The sequence below is a fragment of the Amblyraja radiata genome, chromosome 21 (assembly GCF_010909765.2).
Source record: "Amblyraja radiata isolate CabotCenter1 chromosome 21, sAmbRad1.1.pri, whole genome shotgun sequence".
In the NCBI taxonomy this organism is placed as follows: Eukaryota; Metazoa; Chordata; class Chondrichthyes; order Rajiformes; family Rajidae; genus Amblyraja; species Amblyraja radiata.
In genome coordinates, this window is record NC_045976.1 from 14,612,872 (window position 1) to 14,632,202 (window position 19,331).

The following is a 19,331-nucleotide window of genomic DNA, read 5'->3' on the forward strand; positions in this document are numbered from 1 at the left end:
GCCAGGGGGAAGATGCAAAAAGACAAGCTTAGAATAACAGGTTGAGCCAATTCCTTAGAAAAAGTAAATTTGAGTTTCCTCTTAATATACACAGAAACATAGTCAATTAATGAAATTAACAATTATCTAGAATTTTGTGCAGACTGCAATAGAAAGCAGGATGTTGCATGATGTGCACACTTGATGCATGGAGATGAAATAAGCATTTTAAAATATAACTAGGCAAATTAATTTATGTTTGTACACCATCACATTCAGTAATTCAGCAGATATCAAATGACTTTCAAACTATAGAGGCGTCAAATCAATGAAGCAAGTGAATGAAGCATTTTTGTATTGTAATAATCAACACATGAATACATAACAATATTTGTAAAAAAAATGCTAGGCACAAATCCTATTACTATGCTTTCATATTCCTCAGAATCCGATATTTATCCATGCCTCGAAGTCTGAAATAACACATCAATATGAATTCAATTTATTTCTTCATTAGTGGTGCTACAGTAGAGGAGAATCTAAAATTCAGAATTCAGCTAAGAAAAGTTGCAGCAATTAATTTATTCCTAGTTTGCATGCAACTGTATAACATTCTTTCATTAGAATATTTGTAAAGTTGGAGTACTCACCATAGAGATGGCCTATGAGTAATAGAAAGTAATGATATCCCCGAGTCCTTTGCAGTCTGAAATATCTTGCCCTCAACATCAATACTCACGGCGCTTGTACATTCATCAAGCAATGCATATTTTGGTCTAAATAAAATCAAATAAACTGTAAACTACAATAACCACTGATATATTTCCAATAAGTTTTTTTCTTATAACAATTGATGTAATGTAAATCTTACATACAATTAGAAAACAAAATTAAAGAAAATCAAAATATTGTTTAAGAAACATTTAGACAGATACATGGACAGGTTAAGAAGGATATGGGCCAAACACAGGCAGATGGGACTAGTGTAGATGGGGTATGTTGGTTGGCGTGGGCAAGTTGGGCCAAAAGGCCTGTTTTTGTGCTCTATGATATTTAAAGGGATCAAAACTATAAATTTAATTGATCAAGTTAAGCAAGAAAGGGATATTAAGTTGCAAATAAGTATATTATAACGTGAAGATTCTGAACATTTTCTGCAGTACTACTTTCATTCTCTGATATGAAACAGATGTTTCATTCATTCTTTTCAGAACCTGCGGTGTAAACTGCTCATGGAGCAATACAGCACAGGAATGCAGCCTTTAGCCCACAATGTTTGTACCGAACACTACTCTCCCATCATAGATGAGGCCCTCATTCGTGCCCAAGATGAGGTGTTCCATACTAGAACATCCAAGATGTCATCATTCTTTAGGGAACGGGAGTTCCCCTCTCCCATCATAGATGAGGCCCTCACTCGTGTCTCCTCGGTACCCCGCAGCTCCGCCCCTTGCTCCCCCCCCCTCGCCGCAACAGTGACAGAGTCCCCCTAGTCCTTGTCTTCCACCCCATCAGCCATCGCATACATAATCCTCGAAATTTCTGCCACCTCCAACGGGATCCCCATTTTTCCATCTGCGCCTTCTGCAGAGACCATTCCCTCTGCAACTCCCCGGTTAACTCATCCCTTCCCACCCAAACCATCCCCTCCCCAGGTACCTTCTCCTGCAACCGCAGAAGATGCAACACCTGTCACTATACCTCTGTCCAGGGATCCGACAGTCCTTTCAGGTTTGGCTGAGGTTCACTTGCATCTTTTCCAACCTCATCTACTGTATCCGTTGTTCAAGATGTGGACTCTTATACATCGGCAAGACCAAACACAGACTGGCCGATCATTTCGCAGAACACCTTCGCTCAGCCCGCGTGAACCAACCTGATCTCCCAGTTGATGGACGCTTTAATCCTCCTTCCCATTCTAACACAGACCTTTCTGTCCTCAGTCTCTTCCATTGTCAGAGTGAGGCTCAACGCAAATTGGAGGAACAGCAATTCATATTTCGCTTGGGCAGCTTACAGACCAGTGGTATGAATATTGATTTCCCTCACTTCAGGTAGCCCCGGCATTCCCTCTCTGTCTCTCTCTATCCCTCCCCCCACCCAAGTTGGGCTTGTTCTCATTTTCACCCTACTTAACCTAGAAAGATTTTCTTCGTCACTCTGGCTCTTTTAGCATTCACTTTAAAATCAATGTCGTCTCATTTTCAACCCTTCTGCCAAATGGAAGTGTCCTTGTTTCACTCTTCTTCAACCCTTCATGATCTTGAACGTGCTATCTAATAAAGTACAAATCTCTCTCTCTCTCTAACAAAAGCATTTTCCATTTTGTCAGTCTATTCATCAACTGAAATCCCTATTTCCTGACACCAATCTACTATATTTTTGCTGCACTGTCTCAAGTTTTACAAATTTCCCAGTGTGGAATGAGGGATGGACAAGATTACCAGTGAATGACCAGATAAACAAAGTGACTACAGGATAACAAAAAGAGCAATTTAGTTTATATATTATTTAAGTAAGCAACCATGATATTTGATCAATCTCGTAATAACTTTCAACGTTTATCTTACAGCCCACTCACTTCTGATAAAACATTCGTGCCATCCCCATTCTTTGTTTCTCACCCCCAGACAAGACATCCTTCCAGTCAGTAAAGGCATCCCACCCTGCAACAGGAAAAAATAATGCTCACTTACTGTAAAAAAATCAAAATTCTGCCAAATTAAACAGTACTTAGTAAATTTTGCATCATATTTTCAAAATGTCATTATTTATTATTGGAAATTATTGTAACTTGTTCAAATATATTGCATGTAATGGCCAGGAATGGATCTAACCATTCAGATTTTTCAGATATAGAAAGAGTAAAAGAATGGACATCGGACCACTGACAAATGATGCGAGAGAAGTAGTATTGGGGAACAAAGAAATATTGGACAACCTGAATACATTTTTGCAATCGTTTTCGGTGTAAGATGCCAGAACACGCCAGAAATTCAGGAGTGTCAGGAGCAGAAGTGAGTGCAGTCGCTGTCAGTAAGGAGAAGTTTCTTGGGAAGCTAAAAGTTCTGAAGATGGATATAGAAGGAGCCCATGGTATTAGAGGCAAAGTTCTAGCATGGATAGAGGATTGGCTGTCTGGCAAAAAGAAAAGAGTGAGAATAAAGCGGCTTTTCTGGTTGGCATCCCGGTGGCTAGTAGTGTTCAGCAGGGGTCGGTGTTGGATCCACTACTTTTCATGTTGTATGTCAATGATCTGGATGATAATATTGATGGCTTTGTGGCCAGGTTTGCAGATGATATGAAGATAGGTGAAGGGGCAAGTAGTGTTGGGGAAACAGGGAATCCGCAGAAAGATTTACAGGTTGGGATGTTAGGGAAAGAAGAGGCAAATGGAATACAGCTCAACAAATCGTACGGCCATGTACCTTGGTATCTAACTGTGGAGAGGATTCAGAAATCGGAAGTGCACAGGGACTTGGGAGTGCAGGATTCCCAAAGGGTTAATTTGCAGGTTGAATCAGTAGTAAGGAAGGCAAATGCAGTGTTAGCATTAATTTTAGGAAGACTAGAATATAAAAGCAGGGATGTAATGCTGAGGCTTTATAAGGCACTGGTCAGCCCACATTTGGAAAACATTTGGACTATAAAGTCAGAGACTTATACAGCAGGGAATCAGCCTCTTCAGCCCAATTCATCATGCCAATCAAGATGGCAGTCCACTTTTGCCTTTTGTTAAACAAAAATTCATTAATTACGTGATAGAACTCCTAGAATGGTTAGTTTCTGCAAGCTCCATGTTACCAACATGACCTTGGTAACTTTAAATGACTGCTCTGGTAAACTGGATTATGTATCATCGAGGTTACTGCAGAATAATAGCATTCATTTTAACCTCATTGTATGAGGTAAGTCTACTATACAATCTTGTCAGGGCAGGTCTATCTTCCTTCACACAGTACAAATATTAAGTTCCCAGTTTCTAACATAAAGGAAACAAGAACATTGTCGCCTGTAGATTTTAGAGATAGTGTGGAAACAGGCCCCTCAGCCCACTGAATCCACGCTGTCCAGCAATCCCCGTACACTAGCACTATCCTACATGCAAAGGACAATTTTACCAAAGCCATTAATCTACAAACGTCTTTGGAGTATGGGAGGAAACTGAAGCACCTGGAGAAAACCCACGTGCTCACAGGGAGAACATACATACTCTGTACAGACAGCACCCAAAGTCAGGATTGAACCCAGGTTTCTGGCGCTGTCAGAAACAACTCTACCACTGCGCCAATTTGCAATCCTCTGCTGGAGAATATTTTCCATTGGCATTACTAATGACATTTTTCCCTTTCCATGTCAACATTTGGTCTTGCCGATGTGTGGCAGGCTGCATTGCAACACTGGATGCATTCAATTAAGTTAGAGGAGGTGCATGTGAACCTCTATCTCACCTGAAAGGACTGCTAGGGTCCCTGGATGGAGTTAAGGGAGGAGGTCCAGCAACAGATTTTACATTTCCTGCAGTTGCAGGGGAAAGTACCTGGGGAAGGGATGGTTTGGGTAAAAAGGGTTGAGGAAAAAAAGGAGTGGCATGGGGAGTTGTATCACAATAGGGGAAAAGGGGTGGGGATGGGAAGATGTGACTGGTGGTGGGATCATGTTAGACAATAGGTGCAGGAGTAGGCCATTCGGCCCTTCGAGCCAGCACCGCCATTCAATGTGATCGTGGCTGATCATCCCTAATCAGTACCCCGTTCCTGCCTTCTCCCCATATCCCCTGACTCCGCTATTTTTAAGAGCCCTATCCAGCTATCACTTGAAAGCATCCAGAGAACCCGCCTCCACTGCCCTCTGAGGCAGAGAATTCCACAGACTCACCACTCTCTGTGAGAAAAAGTGTTTCCTCGTCTCCGTTCTAAATGGTTTACTCCTTATTCTTAAACTGTGGCCCTTGGTTCTGGACTCCCCCAACATCGGGAACACGTTTCCTGCCTCTAGCGTGTCCAAACCCTTAGCAACCTTATGTTTCAATTAGATCCTCTCTCATCCTTCTAAACGCCAGAGTGTACAAGCCCAGCTGCTCCATTCTCTCAGAACATGACAGTCCTGCCATCCCAGGTTGAAGGTGATGGGAATTTTGGGGAATGATGGAATTCTTTCCCAATAATTTTATGCCCATCTCTTTTCTCATCAAATGTACTCCTTAAAACTTTAATTATTTGACAAAATATTTGGTAGGCTTTCTTGATATACTTTCCTGAAACATAGTATCAAATGTTTATCACTTAAACTCCTGTTAACATATTACGAAAAATTATTCTTCTAGATACACAATGGACAATCACATTCATTGCTTTACAAACAATAACTTTAAATGCACAATGACTTTATGAAAATTCATGCAATTCATTAAATAAGATTTCATGTAATGTTTTTGTATTAACTAATATTTCATTGTGTAGCTTCAGAATTACATGATAATTTGGTGACTACTTTGTTCCGTAAGATAAACAATCACTATCACACAGCCAGAAGTTCATTGCTATTAATTATTTATAGTTGATCTTAAAATAAAACACACATTAAATTACAAATAATCATAAATAGTAGTGGCCAGGGGATTAATTATATAATTGTTAATATAGTATACAAAATATTATATTTATCAAGTACTAAATTGGAAATAAAATGCAATGGTACGATTTAATTAAATTATCTCACTGAAATACTATCTATTAAAAATAAGCATTTTTGGAAACTCATACCTCCCTCTCTCTGTACAATATGATTCAAATACACAATATCTAGAATATGCTCCAGATCCAGATCTGCATATCCTTTCTCATGCATGTCTTCCACAGAATCCGGATAGATAACCTGATCTCTTAGAGTTCCAACCGACATGTAAGGCCTGTGAACCCAGATAAAAATAAACCATTAACTTTGCAAAAAATAGTACCATTTACGCAAAAATCATTTTTGGAAGGTAACAGACTTAGAAAGAAAATATCCTAGTTATATTGGTACACAATGTAATTTAGTTTAGTTTAGACTACAGCCCAAATATTTCAAATAAAAAATATTATGAAGATAATGGCCCTGTCATTGGCAGTACTTTGAGAGTCATATCTCAACTTTCATTTACAACTAAAAAGTGTTTTGTCAGTGAATACGCTCAGAATCAAAACCAATGATAATACTTTAGTCGGTCTCATTTTTCTTACAGCTTCCCCGCTACTCAGTCTGTTTTTCTGAACAGGTAGGAAAGCTAACAACAAAAGAGCGAAGCAAGGAGTAAGTCCCAACAAAAGTATAGACTTCTGAATCTGCGCAGGTTTCAAATTTGGTCTCAAACTTGTGGAAGAGCCGGGTTGACAAATCAATAAACAATGCTATGTGGATCATATATATATATTTTTAAACCAATTTTTTCTTGAATGAGCACATTATTGGTTAACTGAGATTAGTAGTGTGTCCCTATACTGGTAATAACTAAGCACGATCAAAATAAATAATTACTCCAGCATTTTGTCTCGACCTTCAAAATAAATAATCCCAATTATCCTCTATTTCAAAGGTTCCCAACCTGGGGTAAATTTACCCCCAGGGGGGTAAATTTGTTGATTCTGGAACTTAAAATAATAATGTTAAAAACAGTATTTTAAAATTTCCCCTTTGTCGGTTGCTTTATTATGGTAGAAGTGTAAACTCAAATTACTGAACAAAACAGGGTGGGGGTAAATTTACTTTCAAAATGTTGCCAGAAACAGGACATAAAGGGTTGGGAACCCCTGCTCTATTTCAAAATTTAAAAAAAAATTAAATCAGTTTGAGAAATAACATTGAAATACGTAACTGGTACAAGAACAAATTGGAGCAGGAGGAGGACATACACCCCCTTGAGCTTGCTTCAGCACGCAGTATAATAGTGGATGATCTGATCTGATTTAGACTCAACTCTTATATATGCAGAGATGCTCTCTCATTTTAGAGTGCAACATTTGCATGCTGAGATCTAATCTTTTATTGACCATTTCTAAATGTTGTTTCCACTCTACTTCTGCTGGCTGCCTCCCATGTGGCCTGCATGATGGCAGACAAAACAAACCACAGCAATCCGTGGATACCATCTGTTCATTAGGAATATTTTCAGAGTGCGAGAACATACAATTATTACTGTCATTGTTCTAAAAGCAATCACTTTAAATACACACCTTTATGAAAATGTATGTGATTCATTAAAGAATTCATGTAATGTTTTTGTATTAACTAATATCTTATTCTGTAGCTTCAGAATGCCCCGAGTTGCAGTAATGTTCCAGCAGTTTTTTTTAAATAGAATTCGAACAGACAAAATGCGCCTCCACTTTCAGAAAACCTGCAATGTCAACAAACATCTCCATGTCCAGTCTATCTATGGACAGCATGAATACTGGTCTGCTCAAACAGAAACTTATGCAAACTCCCTTACGATAGAATGCACAGCAGATTGGGAAATATTGCTGATGTCTACAATTCCTGCCTACAAAAAAGCTTTTCACTGTATCTCGGTACATGTGACAATAACCTAAACTAGAAGAAGCTAGATTCCGAGCCACTCTATCATTACCCACCATAAACAAAACAATCCATCGGCTGTGCCTATGTTTGTACAGGGTCTCAGATCCTATGGGCATCACACTACAAAAAAAGGGATGTACGAACACTGTTCCTGTGGATACTAATTTCAGCAAATTAATATCCACAGTATCAAATTAATGACATGATTCTAGACCGTACTTCTAAGGTAACAATCTTAAATTTGTAAACTACACCAAAGTCACATTTAATATTCATTTACATGTGAGGAAATAATAGCCTGCAAAATACAAATCTTGAAAATATATTGGTGGTGTACATGTAGGGAATTCAAAGGGATTTATTTGAAATATTCATGAAAAAGACTGCAAGGATCTGGATCGTCTGGGAGTATGAGAGTGCAACAGACAGGAGTTACAGTGAGGTGATCACTCTGTTGGTTTCCTCCCACATTCCAAAGATATATACAGTGCATTCAGACCCCTTCACTTTTTCCACATTTTGTATTCAGACCCTTTACTCAGTACTTTGTTGAGGCACCTTTGGCAGCGATTATAGCCTCAAGTCTTCTTGGGTATGACGCTACAAGCTTAGCACAACTATATTTGGGTAATTTCTCCCATCCTTCTCTGCAGATCCTCTCAAGCTCTGTCAGGTTGGATGGGGAGCATCGATGCACAGCTATTTTCAGGTCCAGAGATTTTCAATCAGGTTCAAGTCCGGGCTCCGGCTGCGCCACTCAAGGACATTCAAACTTATCACGAAGCCACTCCCGCGTTGTCTTGGCTGTGTGCTTAGGGTTGTTGTCCTATTGGAAGGTGAACCTCTGCCCCAGTCTGAGGTCCAGAACGCTCTGGAGAGGTTTTAATCAAGGATTTCTCTGGACTTTGCTTCGTTCATCTTTCCCTCGATCCTGACTAGTCTCCCAGTTCCTGCCGCTGAAAAACATCTCCACAGCATGATGCTGCCACCACCATGCTTTACCGCAGGTATAGTATTGGCCAGGTGATGAGCGGTGCCTGGTTTCGAGACGTGACGCTTGGCATTCAGGCCAAAGAGTTCAATCTTGGTTTCATCAGGCCAGAGAATCTCATTTCTCATGCCTATTGGCAAACTCCAAGCGGGCTGTCATATGCCTTTTATTTAGGAGTGGCTTCCGTCTGGCCACTCTACCATAATGGCCTGATTGGTGGAGTGTTGCAGCTCCTTGGTTGTCCTTCTGGAAGGTTCACCCATCTCCATAGAGGAACTCTGGAGCTCGAAGGTCTCCATCACCTTTCTCGAAGGTCTACGGACAATTCCTTCGTCTTCATGGCTTGGTTTTTGCTCTGACATGCAGTCAACTGTGGGACCTTTTTAGACTGGTGTGTGCCTTTCCAAATCATGTCCAATCAATTTAATTTACCACTGGTGGACTCCAAGTTGCAGAAACATCTCAAGGATAATCAATGGAAACAGGATGAACCTAAGCTCAATTTTGAGTGTCATAGCAAAGGGTCTGAATACTTATGTAAATGTGATATTTCAGTTATCTTTTTAATTACTTTTCAAAAAATTCTAAACACCTGTTTTCGCTTCTTCATTCTGTAGTATTGTGTGTAGCTTGATGATTTAAAAAAATGAATTTAATCCATTTTAAAATAAGGCTGTAATGTAACAAAATGTGGGACAAGTGAAGGGGTCTGAATACTTTCTGAATGCACTGTAGGTTTATAAGTTAATTGGCCTTGGTAAAATTGTAAATAGTCCCTATAGGCTGTGGGCCGAGGAGCTTTATTCTGCAGTTTCGTGACCCAAGTCACCAAACTACATGAAATTTTCACATATTGTGTAAAATTCTTTTATATAAATCACCCCTGAAACTCGATATGAAGAAGACTTGCACATTTTTTTGTTAAATTAGAGAAAAACCGGAAAATAGATCTCACCTTTTAGTTAGAGTTGGTCCCTGGCTGTCTAAATCTTTGTGTTCCAGGACCTCAGCAGGGACTTTGCTTTCAAGGCTTTCTTGCACTTTAATCCACTTCGCAGCACTTTCTTCAGCCTTTTTAATGCTTTTCCCACTAAATACAATTACCTGCTGCAAGTTTCCACGACATTTATTCCACAGAACAACAAATCGGAATCTCCAGTAAAACAGGCATCTGTGAAGCCCCCTTAGCCATTTTGTGTGCTAGCCTGAAACCATGATTGGCCAACTGGCAGACAAATCAATGTTAAACGTGCTTTGATTGGACTAAAAATCACCCGAATATTTTCCGGTTTTTCTCTAATTAAATAAAAAAATGTGCAAGTCTTCTTCATATCGAGTTTCAGGGGTGATTTATATTATTTTTTTTACACAATATGTGAAAATTTCATGTAGTTTGGTGACTTGGGTCACAAAATCACATTTCTAGACACATTTTTGATGCTCGGCCCACAGCCTACTAGAGATGCAGGATTGTGCTAATGTACAGGGTGATTGCTGGCTGGCAAGTTTCAGTGGGTCGCAGGGCCTGTCTCTACACTGTATCTCTAAAGTCTAAATTAGGTCTATTGGCAGAATGTAGATAAGCAAACATCCGGAATGAGATAATGCAGGAATCCCCTGTGACCATTCCCTTCAATCAAGGATACCTTTTTGGGTACTCTTGTTGCAACAGAGGGGGAGGGGCTGTGGAGAGAAGTGTATTTGTTTAAATGACTGGTAGACACAAAATGCTGGAGTAACTCAGCGGGACAGGCAGCATCTCTGGAGAGAAGGAATGGGTGGCATTCCTGTCGGGTTAACTTACAGCCCTGGACTGACCAGACACCACCTCGGAGCAGTGGAGTTAGCGCTTCTTCTCCGCGCTGGTTGTGGGCCTGGGCCGCCGCTCCCGTCTGACTCCCGACAGTTCAGGGCTGTAGGTTAAACCGGCGGGACAGGCAGAGTTGAGCTGGAGTCAGCGCTGCTTCTCCGCACTGGTTGTGGGCCTGGGGCACCGATCCCGTCTGAATCCCGATGTCTCCAGTCACCCCCGGACGGGGTGGGGCACACGGGAGGGGACGGGGATTGTCCAGTGGCGGTTCAGTAGTGCTTGTGATGCCTGAGTCTGTGTGCATGCAGCGGCATGGTTGCCGAGAGTGTTTATGCAGAGTAGCTGTTGACCTGGGCATGCACAGTCGGAATACCGAACTCGCTTATTTATAGGTAACTTTTGTCAGAAGAATTGAGAGAATGTGGAACCTACTATACAGAAGGGTGGCATGAGGCAGAAAGAATTCAAGAGTTACTGAAACATTAAGACAAAATAAAAAAAATAAAAAGGTGAGCAAGTTTGCATGAAGTACAAACACCAGCATAAACTGGGTGGGGGCAGAATGGTCTGTTTCTGTGCCACGTTTCCTCATGTGATTCAGGAGGAATATTTATGTTGGGTAATGACTTGGGTCAAATGTAAGCCAAGTTTAAACCAGAGTATGTTAAAAATGTTTTAGGACTTAGCTGGGACGTGTTTATTCACATGTTTTTAAACAGTTATGAAATTACACAGGATTGGCAATCAATTCTTTCCGCCCTTAAATAGATACACTAAACCAGCACTTGTGTCATTTAACCCAATGCAGATTACATCTGGATTTAAATCATGCTTTTTGTACAGCAATGCATGTGTGTTTTTAAATGGAGAGCACATTATTTTAATTATGCAGAAAATGTTCATTAAGCTACACTACCCATCAGCAAAAATGATCATGTCCTGATGTCCAGAACATGAAAGGTATTTGTGGGTTTTAAACCAAATGGCAAGCTCAAATTGGGAAAGGATAAACACGAGTTCACACATGCATATATATACAGTGCCCTACGTAATGTTTGGGACAAAGACCCATAATTTAATTATTTGCCTCTGTACTCCACAATTTGAGATTTGTAATAAAAAAAAAATCACATGTGGTTAAAGTGCACATTGTCAGATTTTAATAAAGGCCATTTTTATACATTTTGGTTTCACCATGTAGAAATTACAGCAGTGTTGATACATAGTCCCCTCATTTCAGGGACCATAATGTTTGGAACACAGCAATGTCATGTAAATGAAAGTAGTCATGTTTAGTATTGCATATCCTTTGCATGCAATGACTGCTTCATGCGATTCATGGACATCACCAGTTGTTGGGAGTCTTCTCTGGTGATGCTCTGCCAGGCCTGTATTGCAGTCATCTTTAATTTATACTTGTTTTGGAGGCTAGTCCCCTTCAGTTTTCTCTTCAGCATATAAAAGGCATGCTCAATTGGGTTCAGATCAGGTGATTGACTTGGCCACTCAAGAATTTACCATTTTTAAGCTTTGAAAAACCCATTTGTTGCTTTAGCAGTAGGTTTGGGATCATTGTCATGCTGTAGAATGAACCGCCGGCCAATGAGTTTTGAGGCATCTGTTTGAACTTGAGCAGATAGGATGTGTTCAGGATTTATTATGCTACTACCATCAGCAGTTGTATCATCAATGAAGATAGGCGAGCCAGTACCTTCAGCAGCCATACATGCCCAGGCCATAACACCCCCACCACTGTTTCACAGATGAGGTGGTATGCTTTGGATCTTGGGCAGTTCCTTCTCTCCTCCATACTTTGCTCTTGCCATCACTCTGATAGGTTCATCTTAGTCTCATCTGTGCACAAGACCTTTTTCCAGAACTGTGGTTGCTCTTTTAAGTACTTCTTGGCAAACTGTAACTTGGCCATCCTATTTTTGATTTTAACCAGTGGCTTGCATCTTGCAGTGTAACCTCTCTATTTCTGTTCATGAAGTCTTCTGCGAACAGTGGTCATTGACAAATCCACAACTGACTCCTGAAGTGTTCTGATCTGTCGGACAGAGAGAATTCTTCCGTCATCAGCTGTGGAGGTCTTCCTTGGCCTGCCAGTCCCTTTGCGATTAGTAAGCTCACCAGTGCTCTCTTTCTTCTTAATGTTCCAAACAGTTGATTTTGGTAAGTCTAAGGTTTGGATGATGTCTAACAGTTTTATTCTTGTTTCTCAGTTTCGTAATGGTTTCTTTGACTTTCATTGGTCCTCATGTTGATACGCAGCAATAAAAGTTTCCAAAGGTGATAGAAAGACTGAAGGAAAGACTAGGTGCTGAGAGCTCTGAAACCTGCATTAAGGAGCAGTGATCTCACTTAACTTTTTTTCCCTGTTGCCAGCCGGGCAACCTCGGCAGCTTTTTAGGTTGCCAAATGACAGTTTAGGTGGTCATTTAAGACGGCTTGCATGACGCGTGCAATAATGTGCTCGGACGAAGTGTGTAGTTATAAGTCGGAATTATGGTCAATAATTATGGACATATTATATCTGCTTCAAATAAAGTCGCAAACTAAACATATTCACCAATCAAGACATGATATACCACAATGACATGCAGCAAAATTACAATACAGTATTTCATCTCTTTTTATACACGTTGCAATTAATGCAATTTCTATTATTTCTTTCCACTTCCAAACAAAAATCTGGTTGGATTATTTAGTGTATGATCAAACTCGGTGAGACCAAGCGCATGCTTGGCGATCGCTTCGCACAACACCTCCACTCAGTTCGCAATAACCAACCTGATCTCTCTGTGGCTCAGCACTTCAACTCCCCTCCCATTCCGAACCCAACCTTTTTGTCCTGGGCCACCTCCATGGCCAGAGTGGGGCCCACCACAAATTGGAGGAACAGCACCTCATATTTTGCTTGGGTACTTTACACTACAGCAGTATGAACATTGGCTTCTTCAATTTCAGGTAGTCCTTGCTTTCACCCTCCTTCCCCTCCCATTCCCAGCTCTCCCACAGCCCACTGTCGCCGCCTCTTCCTTTCTTTTTCCCACCCCCACCCCTCCCGACATAAGTCTGAAGAAGGGTCTCGACCCGAAACGTCGCCTATTCCGTCGCTCCATAGATGCTGCCTCATCCACTGATTTTCTTCAGTTTTGCCTCCCAACGGGATCCCACAACTGGCCACATCTTCCTATCTCCTCCCCTGCGGGTTTTCTGCAGAGACCACTCCCTCCGTAACTCCTGGTCAATTTGTCCCTTCCCACCCAAACCATCCCCTCTCCTGGCACTTTCCCTGGCAACTGCAGGAAATGCTACACTTGTCGCTTTACCTCCCCCCTTGACTCCATTCAAGGATCCAAGCAGTCTTTCCAGGTGCGGCAGGGGTTCACCTGCACCTCCTCCAACCTCATCTATTGCATCCGCTGCTCTAGGTGTCAGCTGCCTACATCGGTGAGACCAAGCGTAGGCTTGGCGATCGCTTCGCCCAACACCTCCGCTCGGTTCGCAATAACCAACCTGATTTCCCGGTGGCTCAGCACTTCAACTTCCCCTTCCATTCCGAATCCGACCTTTCTGTCCTGGGCCTCCTTCATGGCCAGAGTGAGGCCCACCGTGAATTGGAGGAGCAGCACCTCATATTTCACTTAGGCAGTTTACATCCCAGTGGTATGACCATTGACCTCCAATTTCAGGTAGTCTCTGCTTTCTCCTCCGCTTCCCAGGTCTCCCTCAGCTCACTGTCTCCGCCTCTTCCTTTCTTCTCCCCACCATCCTCACATCAGTCTGAAGGGTCTCGACCCGAAATGTAGCCTACTTCTTCGCTCCATAGATGCTGCCTCACTTGCTGAGTTTCTCCAGCATTTTTGTCTACCCATTCACACAAGTTCTGTTATCCAACTTTCCTCACCCACAGTCGATGATGTGCTGGCCGTGGTTGTGCACATGTGCAGGGGGAGGATGTGCTGGCCGTGGCAGTGCGCATGTATAAGGCAGCCTGCCGTGCCGGCGGATGAGGAGCGAGCCGAGAGCCGGACACGGATGGCGGGTGGAGACGGAGAGTGACAGAGAGGGAGAGATAGAGAGGGGGCCCGCTCAGAATTAAACGTGCTGGTGATCTCGAGTTTATCCTGGCTACTCAGAGGTGCTGCCGATCTCGGGTTTATCCTGGCTACTCAGCTTTAAGACTTGAAGATGTGGCGCTGGTGATTTCAGACTTTGCCCCAGTGTGTCTGTGCACCGACAGAGGGACTGCGCTCACACACAGATACAAAGACTGAACTGTGGACCAACAGAGGAGTCCAATGGTACCGGTACAGTCCACCTAGCCGAGGAGCAGAGATACGGCCTGCAAAGTCGGCTATGGAAATGGATCCGTTGGATCCAGCCAGGCCGGAGTTCTAGATCCTCAGCCGGAGGGTGCAAATTCGACTGCTGGTCATCCGCGGGCGTCAACTGTGGGAACAGAACTGCCGGCTCCAGCTGGGCCGGAGTTCCATAGCTCCGGCTGCAGGAGACAAATTCGATCTGCTGATCCTAATGTCCTGATGAGATTGATATCAGCTGCCTCTCCCGACCTTGGCGCCACATATTCGGGGGAACTTCCAAAGGGGATTTCAAATGCGCTCGTAATTTTATCGGATTAAAGGAGATACCGAACCAACAATTGCTTGAAGATCGGTGGAGGGCCAGTATATATTTATTAAAATCTGGTATACAAGGTGGAAAGGTGTATGGGCAAATCTGGAATCAGGTGAAATATGAAAGAAGCAATCTGGGAAATCAATGTCTGGAGCAGGTATTAAAGATTGTCAAGACTTGAATAATGATTGTTACGGGTGAACCTGGGGGCAATGCAGGGCTGTGGAGTCGGAGTCAATCGACAATAGGTGCAGGAGTAGGCCATTCGGCCCTTCGAGCCAGCACCGCCATTCAATGTGATCATGGCTGATCATCCCCAATCAGTACCCCGTTCCTGCCTTCTCCACATATCCGCTGACTCCGCTATTTTTAAGAGCCCTTAGCTCTCTCTTGAAAGCATCCATAGAACCTGCCTCCACCGCCCCCTGAGGCAGAGAATTCCACAGACTCACCACTTTCTGTGAGAAAAAGTGTTTCCTCGTCTCCGTTCTAAATGGCTTACTCCTTATTCTTAAACTGTGGCCCATGGTTCTGGACTCCCCCAACATCGGGAACATGTTTCCTGCCTCTAGCATGCCCAAAACCTTAACAATCTTATATGTTTCAATGAGATCTCCTCTCATCCTTCTAAAGTGTACATGCCCAGCTGCTCCATTCTCTCAGCATATGACAGTCCCGTCATCCCGGGAATTAACCTTGTAAACCTACGCCGCACTCCCTCAATGCCATGCATTTGCCCACTCTCCCAACCTGTCCAAGTCACCCTGCATTCTCATAGCATCCTCCTCCCAGTTCACACTGCCACCCAGCTTTGTGTCATCTGCAAATTTGCTAATGATACTTTGAATCTCTTCATCCAAATCATTAATGTATATTGTAAATAGCTGCGGTCCCAGCACCAAGCCTTTCGGTACCCCACTAGTCACTGCCTGCCATTCTGAAAGGGACCTGTTAATCCCTACTCTTTGTTTCCTGCCTGCCAACCACTTCTCTATCCATGTCACCACTCTACCCCCAATACCAAGTACCCCAATTTTGCCCACTAATCTCTTATGTGGGATCTTATCACGTCGGAGTCATCGAGTCTCAGTCGGAGCAATTGTGGTGCTGCTGGAGTCGGATTCAGTAAAAAGTCCCGACTCAGAATCCAACCTCAAAATAAATTTCAGAGACTACGTAAATTTGAAAAAAATCCCACTTTTTAAACATACCGCACACTTTATTTCCACCCGAGAGAATGAGAAACCACATCAGTGCTGCCATCTGGCGGCAGAACGACGAGAAACAAAACGTAAACAAACGCCATCACCAGCTGTTTTCCCTCCACCTGCTACTGAGTTAACATGTCTGGATAATTTCTGAATTCAAAAGGTAAATTTAGTCATTCATTTATGGGAAAATATATATCATAAATGAATACAGATTACGAATTTTCATGATTTATTGCAAACTAATTGTCAGTCATGATTAATTCCTTCTCAACAGCAGTAAACACTAATCTTGGCAAAGCATCAAGAATTTGGTCATTTTCCGTGAATATAAACCATAATTTCTACTTTCAGTGGGATGCTTGACACAATATTCTAGGTTAAAAGGTTAGTAAGGGGTTGGGTAATGAAGGAAAATTAGGTTAGGGATCATTTAGGTGAAAGTATAGTAAACACCAGCTAACCTAAACTAACGGGGGAGGGGGAGGGGGGGGCTGCGTTCCCTTGACCCCACTAATCACTTAAAACAAGTTTCCTCAAATTATTTAATTATTACCAATGAATAGAGAATATTACCAATGAATAAGTAAAGTATGTCAGAAAGTATTTACTGTACTTTAACCCTGTATTTTTTAATATATAAAATATGTTAATAATTCCATTTCAGGCCCTATCCATTCACTAATGTCATTCAGTATTTTCTTTTTCAGGAAAAAAAATAAAAATTTGAATTAATGCAAATTTTCCCAAGTAAGCAAGTTTGAAATCTAAAGCCCCTTTCTCAATGGCACAGAAAACTCCAACCAGATCTGCTGTTTTTTGAATATTTTACAATAACTACAGATGAAAAACATTTTGTGTGTCAGTGTATGATAGATGATGATGATGGTGAAAGATTGTGTGAAACAAAAGACAGTTGTTTCTCAGGCTCTGATAAAAATGCTCCAACAAGAGCTTCAAATTTGAAAAGACATTTGCAGCATATCCACTAAAATTTTAGAAGTTGTAAATGAGAAAGATACAAGAACCAATAAAAATCTTACAGCGGCATCAGATCAGCGTGGAGAGACTGTTCTCCGCACTGAAAGTAATTCAATCAAATTTAAGGGCTTTAACGATAGAGGATCTGGCAGAAGCAATTTTGTTCCCAAGGACAAGTTATTAATACATTTTATGTATGTACTTTTGTAGCAAACCTAAACTACCTATGCATTGTTTTAATTTCTACTGCACTTGAGATTTTTTGTCATAATTTAGCCATTTAGCTCATACCTGTGGCCTTAGTTTAATAATTTTTGGAGTAATGCTTTTATAATTTTTATTTAATTCAATGGAATTTTAATTTTATCATAGTCCTATATGTATTTTTTTCCTTTTAGCATTGTGAATTATGTTTTTTTTGCAAGACCAAACAATAAAAAAGCCACAATAGCATAACTACAACTATGAGACTCAAAACTTTAAGGACCTTGTGTAGTTCTTATGAAATGCCATCTTGTGTAATGTAATCAAAACAGATTTAGAATTATTATACTTAGGGGTCAGGGTCGGAGTCGGATACAGAAGAAATCAAGGAGTCGGAGTTGGGTGGTTTGGGTATCGACCCCACAGCCCTGGTGCAATGGACTACATAATCCTCATACAAGCCGAGTGTATAACGGACAAAGATATGGGAGTAGATAAGCCATCTATTTAGTCTCTTTCACCTCAGTGCTTGGCATTCTTGTGATAGAGACAAAATGGTGGGGTAACTCAGTAGGTCAGGCAGCATCTCTGGAGAAAATGGGTAGTGACCCTTCTTCAGACTCATTCTTGTGTTCTTTTATTGTCATCGCCATAAAAACTTTCAGACCTCTTCTCCAATACATTGATTCTAGACAGAAACATGTGGAGAAGGATGACAGTAAATCATGCACGTTATTACTTCCATCGCTAAACCTGGCACCCCAGAGTTAAAAAAGGCTCAACTAGAAATGGCCCGAGCGAGCCCATGAGAGATTTCTTGGGGCCTGGTGAAGTCCTTCATCAACTTCGTACAAAGTTTGTAACACAGCAAGGTGTTCACCCTTGTAGTCAGAAGTGAAGTGCAATTTCATGGCAGCAGTTTGCGATTCTCCCACAACATACTATTTGACAGAGCATGCGTTAGATTATATGGAAACACTGGCAGAGACCACCCAAAGTCTATGTGCATCAATGGAAGCTATCAGATCCCATGACAGCTGTGCATAATCGAGTACAGTACACCCATTTTACCCATTGGCATGGGTCTGAAGGTAAGGAATCCAATCATTATTTGTTTTCAGGACAATGCCAGCAACTGAGGAGCAGGAAACTTCTACTCTCCATTTGGATTATAGCAATTGTATTTCCAGCACTGATACTCCAACAACTCCCATGTGTCTGTCAACTGGCTCAGACTGGTGTCTCTCATGCCAAGATGCTACAATTTCATCCATGATATTCAATCTTGGTTTCACTCAATTTGACAGGTGGGGTAGGGAGGGTAGTGCAGTCAAAGCAGGTTAAAAGTACTCCTCATGCACAGCCACACATGCTCCACAAACTGACTTTGTGTTGCACTAATTGAGCAGCTTTATTGCAATTGCACAATACAAGCATAAAAGCATTAACATTCACCAGATTTGTGCTGCGAGTAATAACTTCAAGCCCATTCAATCATGAACCAAAAATACAACATGAAAATAAATTGGCAAAGTTCAGAGAACATAAAAAGACATTGAATGCATGACTTTTAGCAAGACAAAGGTTAAATGTTTCAGTGAAACTAAAGCACTCACCTCTGTGGAATATAGAACATATGCTGAGGAGGAGGCTTAGACAATACCCCTCCATATACCGGCCATAGGCCACTCAAAATCCTGAATAAAGAACTTTTCCCACATCCATTTGGCCCACTAATAAGGAGATGCATGCCTTCATCAACCTACAAAGCAAAATTCAGATGAACAAAAACAAATTATTGCTCAAATTATTACACTTTTATACAACTATGTATAATCCAGTGAAATATTTTTTTCAAATGTTAGAAATTAACAATTATAAAGAACACAGTTTTTTTTAGGTTTTAGTTTACATCAGCATGTTTTCTGAATCAATATTGATGCCCAATACACAT

The 19,331-nt window shown here is 41.5% G+C and overlaps 1 protein-coding gene across 1 annotated transcript in view; it reads right to left on the reverse strand.

Moving 5' to 3' along the window:
• Positions 1-19,331, reverse strand: part of abcd2 (ATP binding cassette subfamily D member 2) — a 42,254-nt gene that overhangs the window by 2,293 nt on the left and 20,630 nt on the right. The window contains exons 6-9 of the mRNA XM_033039613.1: positions 18,994-19,139; positions 5,745-5,890; positions 2,561-2,645; positions 630-755 (exon numbers count right to left, since the gene is read on the reverse strand). Of these exons, the coding sequence (XP_032895504.1) occupies positions 630-755; positions 2,561-2,645; positions 5,745-5,890; positions 18,994-19,139 (503 nt within the window). The remainder of the gene's footprint in view (positions 1-629; positions 756-2,560; positions 2,646-5,744; positions 5,891-18,993; positions 19,140-19,331) is intronic.